Genomic DNA, 18929 nt, shown 5'->3' with positions numbered 1-18929 from the left:
CTCAATTTGTGTGAATCATGCACAGTGGTCTCTTGCTCTTAAATACTGACTAGAGTCACATTAACTACATTCCTGAGACAGTTGTTGCACGAATCATATACCGTATGGTTAAACAGTCTATAGAGCATAGCACAAGCACCACGTAAGCAGAGCACCAGCAGCTAAAGTGATCGGCGTGGGTCTACACGTGATATATTCAGGCACTGTGTTGAGTGTAGGTCACCCACCTTTTGGCACAGTCTGTGCAAGGACATAAAACGGACTTTAAGTGTAAAATTAGTTTTGGCTTATGTTCATGTGTGTATATCATGAAAGTGAAAATATTAATAATCTTACTTTTTTTTTTTCTTTGACTAAATCTTTGAATTTACAACAAAAATCTGTTCCATCAGATGTGCACGAGACGGATGACTGAAAAAGGCAGCTGAAACACCTCCCGTGTAGACATACCATTAGTATACCTAATGAGTCATATGGGAATGACTTTCCTGTGGTTTGATATTACACCCGACTGTATCTATATCAAACTTCAGTCTGAATGCTTCCTGTATGCGTATCTCATTTAGCCTACTTTGTGACTCAGTCTTTAGATCCTGAGTCCCTTTGGCTTGTTCCCCTCCTTTAATTCTTTTATTTCTGTATCCCTACCTCCATCCTTTTCTCTCTGCTTCATATCACCTTTCCTCCTTGGTTTCCTACCATCAAGGCTCTCTAAACCTTCATTATGCGGGCAGATTGCCTCCACCTAAAAACTCATTTAGACTTTTCTGGTGGCCCAACAGTTTGTCAGAGTCCTATGACCGCTCCTTAGTGAATGAGCGAACAGCAAAACCAGGTCCGTGCATTTGCTTTTAGGTCCATAGATTGTGCTGTGCAACAGTTAATATATTTGTTTTCTACTAGGTCTTCTTCAGTTGACTTCAGATGCAGCTATAAATAAATTCGTTGGAAATTGGTAATTTTTACATCTAATGTTTTTAAGCTTTGTATCATACCTGCATTTGATTTGATGGTGTCATTGTTGCTTCAGTTTTAATAAAGCAGTGTGGTCCCAGGCCTCGTTTTAGAGGAATTTATTATAAACTGAGAGAATGGAGAAATAATTTCCCTTTGCATATTAGAGAGGCATGTTGATAGATGCGATGACTTTGGACATTAGAGCATGAAATTAACACAACACAGCTCATAAAAGTTGAAAAGGTTGTCTTAGTTGGATGGCAAATGTCAGCCAGCAAGATTTGTACGAAGCACTTCAAAAGGTTTTCAGACATCCTCCTAATGATAGTGACTTCAGCACAAACCCGTAATTAAATTTGACAAATGCTAAATATCCTTTTTGCACACCATAAATTTTCAAATTGTATTCTGGCCTACTTTACTCATTCTTGTATCCCTCTTCTCTCCTCTGTCATCTCCTCTTATCTCTTTCCGCCATCCCCGCTACTCCTCCCTCATCGTTTCCACCGTTGCCAGAATGTCATCACTGTCAGAATTCCCTCGTCCAAATTAACGTCTCCCCTTTCTTTCCCTCCCTCTGCTGTCCCATATTTCTCTCCCTTTCTCCCCCTCTTCTGTCTGCATTCCTCAGATTTGTGACTCTAGATAGACCCCTCTTTACATTCCTCCTCTCTCCTTCTCCATTCCACCGTAGATTCCTGCCTCCAGATGAGCATTTTGTCTTTACCATCTCACCCCTCTCCAACCCAACCCAACCCTCCTCCGTGTAGTGACTACGTTTCACTCCAGATTCCTGACTCCAGATTGTTGGCGTCTCCTCGGGGAGCAGAGAGGGGGAGGAGGGGGAGTGTCAGCTGTAGACTGCTGGCCTCTCAAATGAATGACATAATTGGCATCCCGAGCATTTCACTGGGCTGAAGAAAGGGTGGGAGGTTGGGAAATGGAATAATGGCCTTCCAGAGGAAGTGCAATGTAGATTAGTTTGGCAACATTGCCCAATTTTAGACACCCATGAATGCAAATTCATACCACGCCATCATTATTTTTTGCAGTGTGTACTTGCTGTTGTAACTTAAAGTTAGTCACGTACACACACACACACACACACACACACACACACACACACACACACACACACACACAAACACACAAACACACAAACACAGAGTGTACTTGTGTTGACATTTTGCCAGCGTGTATTCTGCATGTTCTAGTGAGGGAGCCCGCCAGGGAGGCGTGAGGACGGGAAGAGGAAGTGTTTTGTTTAGCTGTTGAACAATGCTGTGAATGAGACAGCATGGGGCTGTAGCAAGAGTCATAACAGAGGTAAAGGCGAAGGATGTAGGCCTTCCCTTTTTAAATCTGAATGACTGTCACTAATTACCCGGGGGATGTAAGTGGATGTGTTAAAATGTTTTTTTGCAACTTGGCTTATTTCAAAATCAGATACTTTTACGTTGTCTTTCTTTTTACCCCTGTCTTGTTCAAAATATATATAGAGAGAGACATATTCAAGAGCCCACAGTGACTTTCATGAGGTTTGTGCAAAGGCAAGAGGATTCAAATTCTGGCTTTGGGCCACATGCACATTTCATTACTTGGTAACCCAGATTTTACAGAAGTAGCCGTGCTCCTTCCTTGTATTATTAATCTTTCCACTCTGATGGTGTCTTGGTACATTTTTCTGTCAGTGCTAGCTAGCCAAAACATTATCATAACTGTGTACTTGTGGATATGCATGTAGTTTTTAGGTCATCACATGCCTCAAGGAAACAGCTGGCCACAAGGAAAGATTCATGTTCACGATCAACTCGTTGGTAGACAGCCACATATTTCATGGTCATCCTTTTGACTGGGCGGGGTTGTATTGGCTTTATGCACTCTACTACAGGAGAGTTCAAAACGATCAAGTTAATGATCAAACTTGAAACCACGGCATGAAACTGTTAAAGATTTCTCTAAAACTCATAACTTACATTTAAAGTCTTCCCTACTCTGCTTAGATTGCATTAAATTGAGCTCACCGGCCTCCAGTTCCTGTTCTGAAGTAGTGACTGTCAGGTCATTGAACCTTTCTGTTTGTTATTGACTTGTGTTTTGTTGCAAATGGGTTAAATCCTTTTAGAAAGGCGTCCTGAGATGTAACTGATATTCTGCTAAACAATACTTTTAAGTGTGAAAAGAATACAGGCTTTTTTTCCACCTTGAAAGATGTCCCCCTGAGGGGGCTGTAGCTTTTCAAGGCTTCCTAGTGTGTTGAACTTAGCCCTCAGCCGCACTGTTGACCATGCTAATATTTGGTAACGCTTCAAATTTATGAGCATGATGCTGTGTTGATTAAATACCAGCAGAGGATTAAACAAACACATTAGCTTATTACAAAATCTTGAGTTTGACTTATGGTTTGGCTGTGACTCTCACTGACAGGTTTATTACCCATGTAAGACTGAATATCGCATCATTATTGGACTCATTGCCAAAAAGGTAAAGGAAGCTATTGCTAGATTTAGATAATAGTTCCTCGTAGAAGCAGTGTAAGCTTTGAGTAACATAATGGCACAGAGTTTAAATCATGACAAATGCAAAGATGATGAATATTGTTTTTAACTTTGTTGGCTGCAGTCTACTCTGTAATTTTCTGTTATAACCTGTCCTTATATACAAGCTGAACCAAATGTGCACTAAACTTAATGTGAAATAAAAAGATCCTAGGATCACTGCTGCTGCAAAACACTGTTCTTTCATAACAGCCTCCAAGCTCAGCAACTGGATGCTGATGCAGCACCGCTTGACTGTCCTGTCCTGTCCTGTCCTGCCTTGTCCTGTCCTTGTAATGCTGCTGGAGAATTAATTGAACAAATGGACCACAAAATGGCTGTACATGACCATGGAGCTGGCAGTGTGCAGTCACGCAATCGTCTATTTGAGTTCCTGACCATGAACCTTTGGTCTAAGGCAGAACAGCCCAGATCTTTGGTTTGATAATGTTGACAGAGGCTCGAGGCATGCTGGTAGTTGAGTGAACAGAATAAATCACACACTGTTGATTACACCTCATTTCCTTTTGTCTTATCCCCTTTCTCAAAATATTATTTTCCCACAGTGATTTCCCAGAGCCAAGAACTTGAGTTGAGCTTTTCCTCACTCAAACCCTTTACACATATACTTTGTCCTTTTAGTCAAAAGAAGTCATAGATCTTATGATTTTAAAATTTTTTATGACAGTTTTGCTGCGGATTTTCACAAAACTCCTACAACTCTCATCTCTTATACAGTGTGAATAATGCCACCATGACAACCTGCTGTAAAACAAGATCATAGTGCAATGTTATGTCCTTTGGTCCATATTTTTCTGGCTCTTACCACTCAGAATTAAATGTCCTCATAAATGTGGGTTGGGACAGTATTTACAGCATTGTTTGTTCTTGATTTTAAAAATCCAAATTACCTGATTCATCAGACTGTGATGCAGTTTCCAAAGAGCGCACCCTGTTTGGTTTTAAAGGATTTGAACATCTGACTCATCCCGCCTCCTCCCCCCTTTTCTCAACAAACACAGCAAGGCGTTAGGCAGCCATTGCAAATGGTGAATTGGCGTCTCCCTTGAGAAAACAAGTGGGAATCCCCCGACACCAGCCCTGCCCCTGTCTGTTTACGACCTTTCACCTTTTGACCAGAACTAAAGCCAACCTGCAGCCTGACCTTTTGTATTCAGACAGATGGAGAGGACACAAAGCTCCCGCCGCTTTAACTGCCTCTCTTTGTGGTCTGAGGCACATTGTGCATGTTTTGTAATGAATACTAAGGGAACAGGTTTTAGTAATACCCAATATTATTATCCTACATCTTTGTGCAGTGATTTATGTAAACATTAGTGAGGCTGTGTTTATGTTTCATATAAGACCCATTGCAAAGACTTTTCATACTACATGATTGTACATTATTACATCACATTAAGGAATCAAACTAATGAAAAATATTTATTTCAGAGGCATTTTTAGCCTCTTACTCATTGTTTTGCACTGATTTTATCCCTTGGTAGTGGTTGGACATATTCAAAGGTATTGAGACATCAGAAATAGTTTCTTTGGTTTTCAAGCTCAATAAAGGTGTTAGTTAGTCTTAGTGTACACTGCCAGTTCCCCTCAGGATGGAAAACTATGGTTGACCTTTAAAACCTAAGGACATGTTGTCTGGGTCAGCAACAGGCCGCTGTCTGTCTCCACCCTCCCTTAGCTACCAGACAGTGGTAAAAGCATTATCCTAGTATGTTAATTGCTTAGATAGATGGGCTTGGTTTGGTGTGACTGTTAGTTTGAGTTATAGCTTGTTTCAGACAGTGTAATAGGGTGATTGACCTACAAATGGTCCCAAAACAGCAGCTGTTTTAAATCCTTTTAATAAACAATGCAGCCGAGTTGACCTCTTTTTGGCCCTTTAACTACTATCACAGATTGATATAAGATGAAGGTAACTTTGGGTGGTCCAATGACTACATCAGCAGTATTTAACAAAAATATTTGATTTAATGTGAGCTCTTAAAAATGTTCTTCTCTTTATAGAATTTGATTTCTTTTTTTATCCCGGATAAATGCTCTGTTATGAACTATGAATACAAGTACAGTTAGTACTTTATGTATTGACTTGTTTGATTAAAAATACACATACTGTGACTAAGATAGGATGTTCTGATGCATTATGTCCTTCACATGGGTATCAATTGCAAATCTTTTATCGAATATTCGTCATCAGATGATGGTGACATCAATGGATGGTTGTCATCATGACACTGGCAACCACATTAATCGTCTTTCCTCTTAAAGTAAAGGTTTGCACGTAACACCGGGGCTTCCTGGTAGTCAACTGATTCCTAGTTGACCTAGCTTTCTGCGATCTGAATGAGTCTCTGCCAACCCGGGCTCACCATGGCCTGCCTGCTCACGTGGCAGCTATTCAACTAACGCTGGATCCCCACAGGGCGCAGAGATGAGATTTGATTACAACTGAGGTCCTTAGCATCAATGAGTGGAGTCTGCATAAACCCATATAAGATCATGTTTATTGAAATCCTTGTGGGACAACTGTTTAATGATGATGAAATCTATGGGAGTAGTATTGTCTACAGCAGGTTTGCCAAACATTTCTCAGGCCTCTTTTTTTCAATAATACAGCCGTCTTTGCTTTCTTGATATAGCTGTATTCTGTATTGCTCTGTGTTTACCATCCAACTGATGAGTTTTTTTTACATGGTAATTATGACTATGATGATTGATGTACTGATGTAATTTTAACTTCATCAGCAACATTTTTTGCGATTTAGCTCTCCCAGTTTGTGAGTGCAATGTTATAAATTCTGGCAGTTGTACACATGCATTTGTTTTGATTACGTTACTTAAAATCAAAAACTGGCAGGCATCTTTGCTAACAGCCAAACATCAAGTAACTGCAACAACACACAAGATATAGCAGCCAGCTAATATTACTTATTATAGTAGGTTCATAGCTTATAGTTCCTAGTAGGTTACTTTGCTGTCCATCAGGTTATTTACAGAGTTTACATTAGGAAACAGAGAGTTGAGCCAGAAGACATTGGAGGCAAAACCAGAAAACATTGTCTCCAAAAAATATGATCCGTTTTCACCAAAATAAGTGAATAGCTAGTTTGTGACTTAATGCCGTGAAACGTTACTACTTCACGAGGCGCCATTCACCTGATTACATATCAGTGTAATATCAAAATGATTTAAAATATCTTATTTTTATGGTAGAAAATTTACAGTGTCACTTTAAATTTATTTCTGATAGAGCTTTTTCAATTAACTAATAGCAACTGTGTTACTAAATAGCTAAAGGTTGAAGAGAGAACCTTTCTGACACAAAGCTGAAGAGCCCTTTATCGAAGAGGCTTTTCCTAGATTTCAGGGATGAGAAGTTAATGAGCCCATCTATAATGCAGATGTCTCGTCTTAGGAACACTAACACACATGTCCAGATGGCTTTACCTTGCGTCTTGCTTTTGCATTGGTACTCTCAGTACCTCGCTGCCTGGCTTTTTTTATGTGACACTTTTTTGTGACTTTATAAACCTCACTGGTTGTTTCATCTCTGGAAACTTTGCCCCCTCTCATTGTCTTTAAGCCTTCCTTTGAACCTATTCATCATCATCATCAGTAGTGGCAGCCTGCTGTGCCTGGCAGCACGGTTGGTAAGAGGCTATTGATGACAATGAAGAGAGGCTTTTCTCTCTGTGGTAATTGTGGCTGAGACAGTGGAGCAGAGTTCAGGTCAATCTCTTAATCTCCATTAGCATAGTTTGGTAACCTGAGAGCCAAGTCTTTAACTTAGTAGCTACTTACCAGTTTTGCCTCTTCAGCAGCCTTGAACACCCCCACAGCAAATCAATTGACACTAGAAACAACGTAGCCATTTTAGTTAAATTTACCAGAATATTGTTGAAATGTTTAGGAGCCAGGGTCCAAACCTCTTGATCATAGCTCACATCTCTGATTTGTTCAGCATTTACATAGAGCGTATTGTGCTCATGATAATATCAGCTTACTGTGAAGCCAATCACAGACTCTATAAAATGAAGGTTTGTAACCAAATATTGTCATACGGACACAGTGGTTGATGGTAGTTTGTCATTGTCCAATTTGCCTGGAACTTCTGCTTATTATAATTTAGATTAGAGATGAACTTTTACATCATGTCCCACCCATCTATTTATGGTACTTTATGTCCAGAAGACTGTATAATACACTGTGGTGTATCTCTTGGGCATTTTGTGTTTCTTGTTGGTTGCTGGTTCCTTCTGAAACACCTGGTTCTCTGTGATTAAGGCGTCATAGGGTTGACTTATAACTAAAATATTATCCCAGACTTCCACTCTCACTGGCACCCTGGTGCCTATTTAAACCGCCACTGTAGACACTGTTTTGCATCTGTGTTGTTCTAATAAAGTGCAATAAACTGCTGCAAATGCCCTGGAATAAACGTGCAGAAAATAGCCTCAAAGATATATGTTCAAAGCTAGGGTTAAAGCCTAAGATGGTGACCCATTTTAAACTTTGGTGGCTGATTTCTGTTTCTGAGTTGGACTCAATGTCCACAAATGTTCTGCCAAGATTTCAGGCCTCTGTTTCTCCTGTTTTTCTCCTGTCTGCCGACAACATGGTGTCCGTTTTGTCCCACAGGAGGCTTTTCTGGCTGCCTCCAATTTGGCCTGCGCCCATACTGTCGGCTTTGGCAGTGTAATTTCCCCTGACAAGCTGATGGTTAGTGTTCATCCTGTCGGCCCAGTCGGTGTAATTTGGTTTGTGTTGAGATCGTCTGTTCCCATGTTGTGATTCTGTCTGATTTGTCTTGACTGTGTCATTTTGGTCACCATCAAGGTCTCCACATTGAATGGGTGTAATGCTAGGTTGGTTCCCCAGACCTGTCCATATCTTTTTTGGAAGTGGTGCTCGTTTCTCATTCGTGGCAGGTTCAGATACTCTTACGTGATCTATTGTGTAATCCATGTACATGTCTGCAGCACAGCACTGTTTTGGCATAAGGGCCTTAATGTGGTTGGAAGATGGAGTAATAATTTAAGTGTTGTGATAAATTGTCTTTATAGGGTAGAAAGCTGAAATGCAATAACTAGTCATTGACATGATTTATAAATTAATAAGTATGTCAAACTCTCATACGTTAAAGCGTGCTAAATAAACACATATGATTCACTACATATTGACGTTAACTTGCAAGTCCAGCTACATTCAAACAAACCATAATGCAACACTGACCAAACGATGCTGAGTGCTGCTGTTGTGAGTGCGGTAGTGAATAAGTGTCATTAATGTTGTATGCAGCCACACTACTTTATATGTAAATAAATTCTCAACAGTAGCACACAATAGCACTTCCACCACAGGTTTTTACATAGTGTAGACGTTGGACAACATTCCCTTGGGAAGCTTTATGTGTCTGGTTTTCAGTAATAATAGATCTCATCTGAGGCTCGGTAGACCAGAGCATTTTTGCATCTAATTTATTAGACAATGGCAGAGAGGAAATGTCAGAAAACATTGCAGGATAAAGAAGATAACAAGCAGCAAAGGATGGGATTTGTACTTTCATCTCCTGTTATGACGCAGATGTTATAGGCCTTTGTAGTCCATTAAGCTGCCTGGACACTCCACAAGATCTACTTCTTTTGTTTAACTTGTACATGAATCTTGTTGTTAAAGATTAAGTGAGGTAGTTACTGTTTTTCCCAGAGACTTAAGGCCATAATTCGGCTGGAAAAGCAAGAGGTCACCTGTACCTGTACCGATAATGAATCATTGTTGTTTTTATTACCTTCGTCATGTTTGGTTTCTCTGCAACTGCTCATGCTTTGTCTCGGTCTATAATTGTCACAGGATTGTCTAGCCAGCTCCAAACAAAGCCTTGGCCTGCTTCAGTTCACATATTCCCTCCAACGCACAAGGAGGGAGACAGTTAGGTGGGAAAAATGAAAAAGACAACAGCAGACAAACCCAAACATACTTACTTTCTTACATTCTCTGTTTCTGTTGAAAGCCATTGTATGTTGCGTGTGAAAGAAATCCCCAGTGATTTGCTTCATAAAGGAAAAAAGTGCTTGTCTACTCAATATTTTATAAAGAGAAACTCTAAAAACTGACCTCCTCGTCTGTGATGGGACAGTGATGACGGACAAACCAACAAAGGAAACTGTCAAGTCATGCAAGTTGAGACAGAAATTGATAAATAATCAAGTCTTTGAGTTATAAATAAAATATTAGAGAGAAACAGTTAATGCAATCAAAATGTTTAAAGTGTAATTTGATATTAAGTCATATATTTTTGAATATCACTAGCGAGATGTGAGGATGTGAAAGCAGCTTTATAAGCTGACAGATGGCTAATGATGCACAAATAAGCTGCATAAAATGTCGAATAAAATACAGGCTGCCATGTGTTTCAGAAAGAATAAAAAAAGATGTAATATCACATACTCTAGGGTGCTGCTTGTTCTTTCAAAAGTCAATGTGACGTACTGTGTCATTTCTCAAATGGCAAATTGACACTAACTGAAACCTGACTGTGCGTATTTGGTGACATTCAAGATTTTTGTACATACAGTCTTTGGCGTATTAAAAATACATTTATTTTTTTGTCCAATTTGTGCACGTCTACTTTTTAACCTGATGTTAACATCTGTGTGTGTGTGTGTGTGTCTCTTCTCTTCCAGTCCTGTGTGCAAAGAACCTGGCAAAGAAAGACTTCTTCCGTAAGTAGAGCCTATTTTTATTACATGTTACTATTCCTGTCCCATTCCCTCCCTTGTGCATTAGAATGGGCTTTGTCAGCAGTGGCAGCTTTCTGGCTTTTGAAGCCATGCTGTAAATGAAGTCCCCTAGGAGCTGCCTGTCTGTTATACACACCAGGAGGCTTGGCACGCACAGGGACCCACCGCTAACCTAACTTCTAGTAAGAGGTATCAAGTACACTGATAAAGAAGCACTACACTTAATTAAAAAGGCTTTAATTAAGACAGATATGGAACCTTATTTAGTCCATCTAAGGAGCATGGAAATAAATAAACCTCACTGTGCAGACATTTCATCCTCTGGTTTTGCCTTATGTCATCATCATCATCATGCAAACTTTGTCATTGATGAAAGTAAAGACACTTAAATGTGTTGGTTAAGTGGTACAAGTATACTCTGTTTAGCCATGTTTGGGTTACTAGAACACGAGCTGTCACACCATAGAGGTGGGGAGGTAATTTGAGGAAGGAAGTAGTACTTTGTCCTCCTTCTGGATTGTAATTTACTATTAACATATAGCTTAAGGCTGTTTCATCAAACGTAGTTTAGGTGATCATGACAGGAAGCCTATCCTCAGCCGCTGGCACTAATGTAAGAGGAGATGTGTTATTTTGTTCCAATGATAAGACATTCTTCACAAGAGAAACCCCTAAGCGACAACTTTCACCTTAAATTTCCAGTTATGGTCACAGTAAAAGCATTTAATTGTAACAGTAGAAGGTAGTTTGGTTCTCCATTAACTTGTAAGTTACAAATACGGACATAGTGGGTTCAATTTTGTCTAACAGGAACACGCATGTATACACACAACCACAAAGAGGGAAGTCCCTCAAGAGCATAAGGGTGACTGAACAGGTTTGACTTGTGTGAAGTATCGGTGCCCAGAGGTATATACTCTGACACATTTAAAATTCACATACACCCTCACAGTCACATCAAGAACACCAGATACTCGGCCCTTATCAGATTTCCGATTGAATACTATACTGACTAGGCTTGACTTAGCTGATAGTTGTAGCTTAGAGTAAACCTTTAATGTCCCCAAGGGGCAATTTGGCTTACAAACTGTAAATTCAAATAGTATACAACATTTTACACAATACGTATAAACACAAAAACTACCAGAGAAAGCAGTGAAAGAGTTTCAGAAGAAGCAGAAAATGAGGCGCACCATGTCACATCCACAACTCAATTCACATATCAAATCACATTTCATTTAATAGGCTAATTTCTGATAAGAGTCTAATGTGTTGGTTTGTGTCACCTCAAATCATGCAACCCCCCCCCATCTTGATAGCAGCAAATTACACTCAAGTGAAAATGATCATTTAGATTTACATCAATGACTTTACGGCACACATTCCTAATTTTCCCCAGCAAGCTTTGTGTTTTCAGACTGAGATCACCAAACAAAGAAATTATTGAACAACTGACTCAATAAAAAAGAAGAATTGAACACTGCCAGCAGAGGCTTGTTGACATTAAAACATCTGACTTAAACTTCTTTTAAAAGATCAGTCTTTGTTTTGACCTGTTTGTAAATCAAGTCAGTGTTTGCTTCAAGGGTAAGCAGACTGGAGAGAGTCCTGTCTGTCCTGTGTTATGGTTAAATATTTAAAACTGGTTATTCAGAAGTCTTTATTACAAGGGAGATAAGATGTCACAGTAGGATAATCATTTAATGACTTTGATCACGTGAAACAGTGGAAGTCTTCCAAAGTCTAAGTACCTTATGCTCGTTTCCAAAGGGGAAAAAAAGACAGCTGGCTATAACTGCTTTTCAGGAGTTTACCCCCAGTGCGGTCAGGACCAGGACTTGTTGTCTTTACGATAAGACTGAAAGCTTGTGTCTCACCAGTCTATATCTCATAGCTTACCCTCTACTCTGTCTCATGGCTCAGACAGTTCATGATTAAAATCTTTTGCATTGTGCATCAGATAAAATGTATTTAGCTCCTCTGCCAGTTCAGTGTCAGACAAATCGGAACACACCACATTTATCTTTTATTCTGCATTCCAACCACACATTTGGTGCCTTTCTAGGTACTTATCATTTTTCAGTTTAACTAGTTTCACCACCTTCTAAACATACTTCTAGACCTCTCTTTTTTTGTGCTGTTACTAGAAAGGGTTGTACACATCATTTTGTAAAGACAAACCACAGACCACAGAACGTGTATAAGTGTATAATACAGTGTCAGTGAGTTTGTCTACATCTGCACTGAGTTCTTTTAAAAATATCACAGTTTGTATGTTACGAACAGGGATTTTGTTTCTGAGTAGAGTCCTCAGACCACAGCATGACGTCCTTGCACTCTGTTTTTTCTCTCTTCAGATTTGGCTGGTAGGCTGAAACTAAAGAGTACTATGATCAGAGGTGCTAGAGGAGCTTTGGAATAAGAGTTGTCGGCTCCTCCGATGGTCCCATAACAAAGGTCCAGCTCCTTGCCATGTCTTTTAGGACAGGTAGAAATAACGAAGGCACTTGTCTATAGAGCAGCTATTAAAGCCAAAGCCAGCTGTAATAAGGTGAGGTGCATTTGAGGATATGCTCTGCAAACACTTAATCAATCTATTGATGACTGATGTTGCAATGCCCAGATTTGCTTTCGGGTGGATTTAAACAGACAGTGAAATTCTTTTAGCAGAAAAAAAAGGGTGCAGAAAAAAAATGTGAATAAGGAACCACAGTCTTAAACCAGTGAGTGTTTACATGTAAACACATTATTTATTGTTAGGGTCCTGATCCAGACTCAAAGACTATCCAAAACCTTCAATTGCAAGATCTTAGTTGGATTTGGGAAGAACGAAGATGCAGGCATTCCTGTGCTCTGACAGAAACTTTGCACTTGTTGTCAATTTCTCCATCTTATTCCTTTAAGGCTGCACATTAGCAAGCATAATAGGGGGCAGGGGTATGTTGTGCAGCTGTTGTCTCTGTAGTCTCTGGCGTACTCCTCCCTCCCTTCCCCTCTTCCTCACCCAGTCCTGGTTCTTGTGGGGTACATTCCATGGCCTTCCTTCAAAATCACCAGCTGTATAACAGTGCCTGCTTCCACTGTCACGATACCAGAATTACAGCGCTGAGTGAGAAATTCTCAGCTGTACTAGAGTCTGTGTGGTTGGTTGTACTCCTGCAGGCCAAACATGGCCGTAAAAAAAAAAAGGACCATTATCACAAGCACGAACAAATCCCTCTCCTCTAGGCGGGGAGTATCAAACAAACCAACTACAGAACAACAAAGCAAAATAACAAGCAAAGGAGACCGCTGCTGCGGGTCCCCACAAGCGCAGCGCCCCGACTACAACTGCCCTACATTTGTTTCACATTGCCGCACTTGCACTCTCTCTCTCTCTGAGTAGCTGTTTCAGACATGAGATTCACATCAAGAGAAAAGTTTTGTTGACAGTATTTACTTGACATTTTGTGATTACTAAAACAGATAAAGAATTGGAAAAACAGTCTTCTGTCTCACCAAACACTTTATTTAACCTGCCTGTCCTGCAAGGTGTTTGGAGAAGTTGGACATTGTTCCAAAGTAACCAAAGTTCAAAAATATAAATCTGAAAGCATTTTAAATTGTTAGGTGACTAAGAAGCATTCGTCTGACCTGGTTTCATGACACTGCTTGGCTTTGGACAAGTGTTTCTGTTGGAGATGGGGATACAATTTAATGTTTAATGGCATTTAACAGACGACCCCGTGAGATGGAGCAAATGTGCAAAAAGAACTGAGATGGAACTTTAATAGTTACTTCATGATGTAAAGTAATTGTCACGATTTACAGAGATTTGTTGGCAACTGTTGTACACAGTGTAACCATAAAATCACACATTAAACTCCTAAACTTGTAGTGTCATAAACACAGGAACATGTCACATCGCCAAACACATATTTCCTTCATGAAAAGGGTATTGGTAAACTTTCACTCTCTACTTTTACAGGGCTGCCAGATCCTTTTGCCAAAGTGGTGGTGGACGGCTCAGGACAATGCCACTCAACAGATACTGTGAGGAATACGCTGGACCCAAAGTGGAACCAACATTATGATCTGTAAGTCAACAGGAGGACTGTGGAGCAGTGTGACATGTTTGCTTTATGCCATGCATGTGGAATTGTGTATGAGATCACACACCACCTGAAATGTGAAACAGAAATTCAGCTTTCTGGTTTTGCTCTCTAGTATGTCTTTGTGGAACTGCTGTGACAAGTGTTTTAAGAATGTAGATTGTGTCGCCTCTTTACTGTGTGCACAAACACCCATCTATAAAGCTTTTGAGCTTTTTTCTCTCTCTCTCGTCTACATAACATCTTGTGGAGTGAGATTTTAGACATTCCATATGTCATCTCACCAAGACATATGCATATAGATTTTTTGTGTGGAGACACGACTCATACTGATAAATTCTCTCTTTCCCGAGTCATAGATTCTTCCTGTTTTGGTTACTCTAAGATGTAATAGTTGAATAGTTTCATGCTCCTGAACAATGTCCTCTGTGAATTTGAGTATGTCTAACTCATATTTTTCTGGCCTGCTCATTTTCTCTGAGCCAACTGCAGCTTTACATAGGCCAACACACATTTAGAGTGCTACTTTAGTTCAGTAATCTCTTTCAAGGTAAGCCACATATCAGCCTTTGATCTTTTTTTTTCTATCACAGAAGCTCCTGTTTTACTTTGTCAGGCTGAAAAATCTAAATTTAATTCACTGGAATTTCAAACTAAATCTATGAATAATAATAATGGTCCAAGAAAACAAATGGGATGCTGCAGGAAAAAGCCTCTTGTATTGGGATTGTTGTAGCCTCCGATGCTATGGACTACAAAAAGACTAGACCACAGTGACCATTACACATTTCACAAGTGCTCCTTTGAAACTATGCTCGACTCAGTGGCAGGAGAGGTGTTTTAACCAGGGCTGTGAATGTTCCCTTAACTGAGGTATGTGCTGACAAGGAGTGATCAAAGGTCCTGCTGGCAACAAAGCTAATGTGATGAGAGAAGGAGAGAAACTGTGCTAGAAGAAAATGAATGAGGGAAATGGAAGCCTGATAGAAAGAGTTGGAAAATTTCAGTGAAGAGAAATGAAGGGAGTGGTGAAAGGGATGCACTTGAGAATTATATGTTATAAGGTAAAAATATGTATTACAATGGCTATCTTGGCATATTGCCACTTTAACAGATCAGTTATGACTTTAAATATAATCAAGGAGGGGAAAAAGATACAACAACAAGAATTTCAAGGGCTTTCATGATAATTTGACTAATCAAATTGAATTGAGGTAGGTTAATTAATAATGAAAATAATTGTTAGTTGTAGCCTTGATTATAATGAAAGCCAGTTGTGGAAGAACACATGTGTCTGAATTATTTAAGTGTCCATGTGCTTGTGCTTTTATCATTTCCCTAAAACAACAGACACATCTTGGCTTTCTGGGCACTCTTTTCATTTTCATGCACACCTGTTTGCAATGCCTCTTGTGACCTGTCAACTTCAGATCCCCGCCTTCTTTTACATAATGCTTTAGTTCCTTCTCAATCCCCACCGTTTCAGAGGAGTGCATTTCCCGCCAGCGACCCCTGGCCTCTTCCTCTGGTTCAGGAAATGGTTAACATGCCACAGAAAGCAGATGGGAGTATGGGCTTGGCAGACTGCCAGCTTGCCACACCCCCCAACTCCAGCCTCCGACTTTGGGAGGTGGGGTCTTTTTCCACATGACACTGATCCTGCCAGAGGCCTTGATGCCCTATAATACGTATACCTATAATACATCCCAAAATTATATAGCTTTCTTATACTTTAGTTGATGATATATAATCTGTATATGTGTTCTTTGTGAATTTATTTAAGGACAAACAGAGCCAGTAAACTTTTTGAAAACATTTTGTGAAAGTCGAAAGTTCATGAACTCACAGTAGTATGTAGGTCTGGTTTTGGCAAGTTGCCTCCTCATGCCTAGCCCTTTTTAGTGTAACTCTTCGCATTGCTTTGGTTAGAGGGACACATTCACTCTCTGCTCCCTCTGCCTTCACTCTATATTAAATGCTGTGCATACCGTGTCCCCTCATAAGAGCCTGTGTTACCTTCCCAATCATCATGCATACTGCCTGAGAAAGATTTGGTTTGTCCCTAGTAATAAAATCTTGAATGTACCAGTGTGACAGTGAGTTTTTACTCTCCCTATGGCCCTCCATATTAAAGATTCATTAGCAGTAGCGGGCAAGTTGACTCTAATCATCACAACCTATGCATCACAAACCTTGGAGATCTGTATGGCACACAAACCCACCGACAGTAACTCCAAACACCGATTGGTAGAGGTTTACTCTTGGGCATACTTATGTTCATTTCTGTCTGCAGTCAGTTGTAACTGTAAAAATATGGGTTCACACTGGAGAAAATGCAAACAGAAAGCAAATATTTTGTTCTATGCCTGGAAATGGGTATGGTATGAAACTGGTATCAGATGGTTTTGTCTTGGATTAACAGCCAACGTTTAGCCACCTCCAAGAAGCGCTTATGCCGGACATACCGACATTGCACCCAGAACTAATTGTACTTTGTAAGTGATGTTATTGCTTATTCAAGCAATAACATCACTTACAAAGCAATTTTCCGTTGTGAGAGACGGGAAAAGTCTGTGGAAGCATATGTCCAAAACTGGAGGAAGAGAAGTAAAATGAGGCGGTTAGTTCAATCTAACAGCAACGTAACAATCAGTTTTGAAGGAATCGAGACAGAATGCTTTGGCATCATTTCAGTTTACATAAATCAGATCAAGGTAGTTGATATGGATGAGCCAGAGCTGTAGAATCTCCACTCTGATTTATATTTGTATTTATGAATGTTAACAACTGAAAGTTGTCCAACATTAATATGAAATATGTCCAATTTTTTGATTTCCCAACGTAATGTACATTCCCTGGCAAAAAAGAGTTTGGGAAGTCCTGCAGGTCTGGATTTAGTATGTCCTGGAAAGCTAATCTGGATTTGACCCAAGAATTTTCTCCCCCTCCACTCCTGTATTTTGTAGGTTTAGGAGTACTAATCCTTATTCATTTTGTTGCTCCAAACATCTAATGAAATGAGCAGTACTCACAAAAAGAAAAAAAGACATTATATTCTTAGTTAATTATTCATTTCTCATTTGGTCTAAAGCTATCTATGTCATAACATTATCTAGCAATAGATTACTGGCTCTTACTACATTTGACATAATACATTTTTTTTTATTATTTTGAGCATGCTGGTTTAATATTTTTGTTGTCATCTAGCAGGTGTTATGTCATCACTTGCAAAAAGCTTTAACTTAACCAATCCGCGAAATGTTTTGAAAGAATTAATGATAACATATTAGCGTAAGTTACTACAATGTTATGTCAACGGAGACAAGGTTTCCTAACACTGTTTTTGGCAGTTATTGTGAGTGCAGAAATTTTGTTCTACCTATTCTCTTCTCCTCAGACACTCAGTCATTGTCTCATCGCCTATTTCAGTTCCCTTTTTTTTCTTCCAGCACACCTCTGCATCACACTGACCTGTTAATTTCACAACCACACTGTGTGAGGATTAAATTTAGAAACACACTAATGTCCTCAGAGAGACATTTTGAGTTGCACTACAGCACCCGACACTCAGTGGACTAAACTGAAGCATGTGCAATGCGTGGTGCATCTGTTGTTCTAATATTAGAACAATGTCCTAATCAAGGATGAGTTTAGTCAAAATTCAAAGTAAATAAGTGCACGGCTTTGATTTGAAAAGCAAATCAAGTAAAACCGTGCAGCTGGTTTGGTTTATTCTCATTTCATCTTTGTCTAAAAAAAATCGTCCAACTTGTCCTAATTAGAGAAATATTCAGCGTAATCCCCCTGTCATATTATAATGTGGCAGAAGCCTTTTTCAAGAGGGTTTGTCATATTATAATGTGGCAGAAGCCTTTTTCAAGAGGGTTTAGAACTACTTACCTCCAGTGGCTTCCAGTCTGTAAGCATTCACCTCATTGCACACAAGCTTTTAATTAAATCACCTTTTATTGTAGAAGAAAACTTCAACTTTAATTTCAGTTTCACTTCAAAACGTGTTTTCTTTCATCATTTTGTCATCCAATAGTGTTAGAATGAGATCATAACATGTGCAGCAACAAAGCACAGGCCTGGGCACATCAGCATCAGCTAAAAGTGAAAGTGTCAACATGTTAACCTCTGCTGCTGCATCCTGGTCACATTTTCAAATAGTAAGTAGAGAATGACTCATTGGACACTTAAAAAGATCCACAATCCACACAGGTTGTAATCAGATTTTAGTGCAACAATTTTCCGTATTAAACCGATACGTTTTGATGTGTTGAGTAGGGAAACCCCGCTCCTTGCTAGTGATACACAGCATAATATAGAGCTTGGCATCAGTGCTGGCAGCTCGGCTATAATTATATGTGTATGTGTGCGTGTCAGTGAATGTGTGATTGTGCATTTGAATGTTGAACTCTGTGTGTCTACTGTGGGAGCTGTCTGGGTTGCAGACAGTGGTGGAGCACATCACGGGGACTTCCTCTGTTCATTCAACCACGACTAGACTGGCCTCAGCTGCGCTAAATCTGCAAGCACATACACATAAGTTACTTTAAAATCAGCTAATCGGCCTCATTACACAG

The 18929-nt window shown here is 39.7% G+C and overlaps 1 protein-coding gene across 2 annotated transcripts in view; it reads left to right on the top strand.

Annotated features, from left to right (window-relative positions):
- The window catches only part of LOC104933556 (E3 ubiquitin-protein ligase SMURF2), a 58344-nt gene that overhangs the window by 11721 nt on the left and 27694 nt on the right, over positions 1–18929 (top strand). Inside the window, exons 2-4 of one of the 2 annotated variants that reach the window (XM_027283313.1) lie at positions 10196–10234; positions 12610–12618; positions 14220–14328. In XM_027283313.1, coding sequence (XP_027139114.1) covers positions 10196–10234; positions 12610–12618; positions 14220–14328 — 157 coding nt within the window. The remainder of the gene's footprint in view (positions 1–10195; positions 10235–12609; positions 12619–14219; positions 14329–18929) is intronic. The other variant, XM_019257958.2, reaches the window with a different exon arrangement.

This window comes from Larimichthys crocea, chromosome X, assembly GCF_000972845.2.
Source record: "Larimichthys crocea isolate SSNF chromosome X, L_crocea_2.0, whole genome shotgun sequence".
Lineage (NCBI taxonomy): Eukaryota > Metazoa > Chordata > Actinopteri > Sciaenidae > Larimichthys > Larimichthys crocea.
The sequence above is the reverse complement of the archived record's forward strand: the minus strand, read 5'-3'. Positions and strand labels throughout refer to the sequence as shown.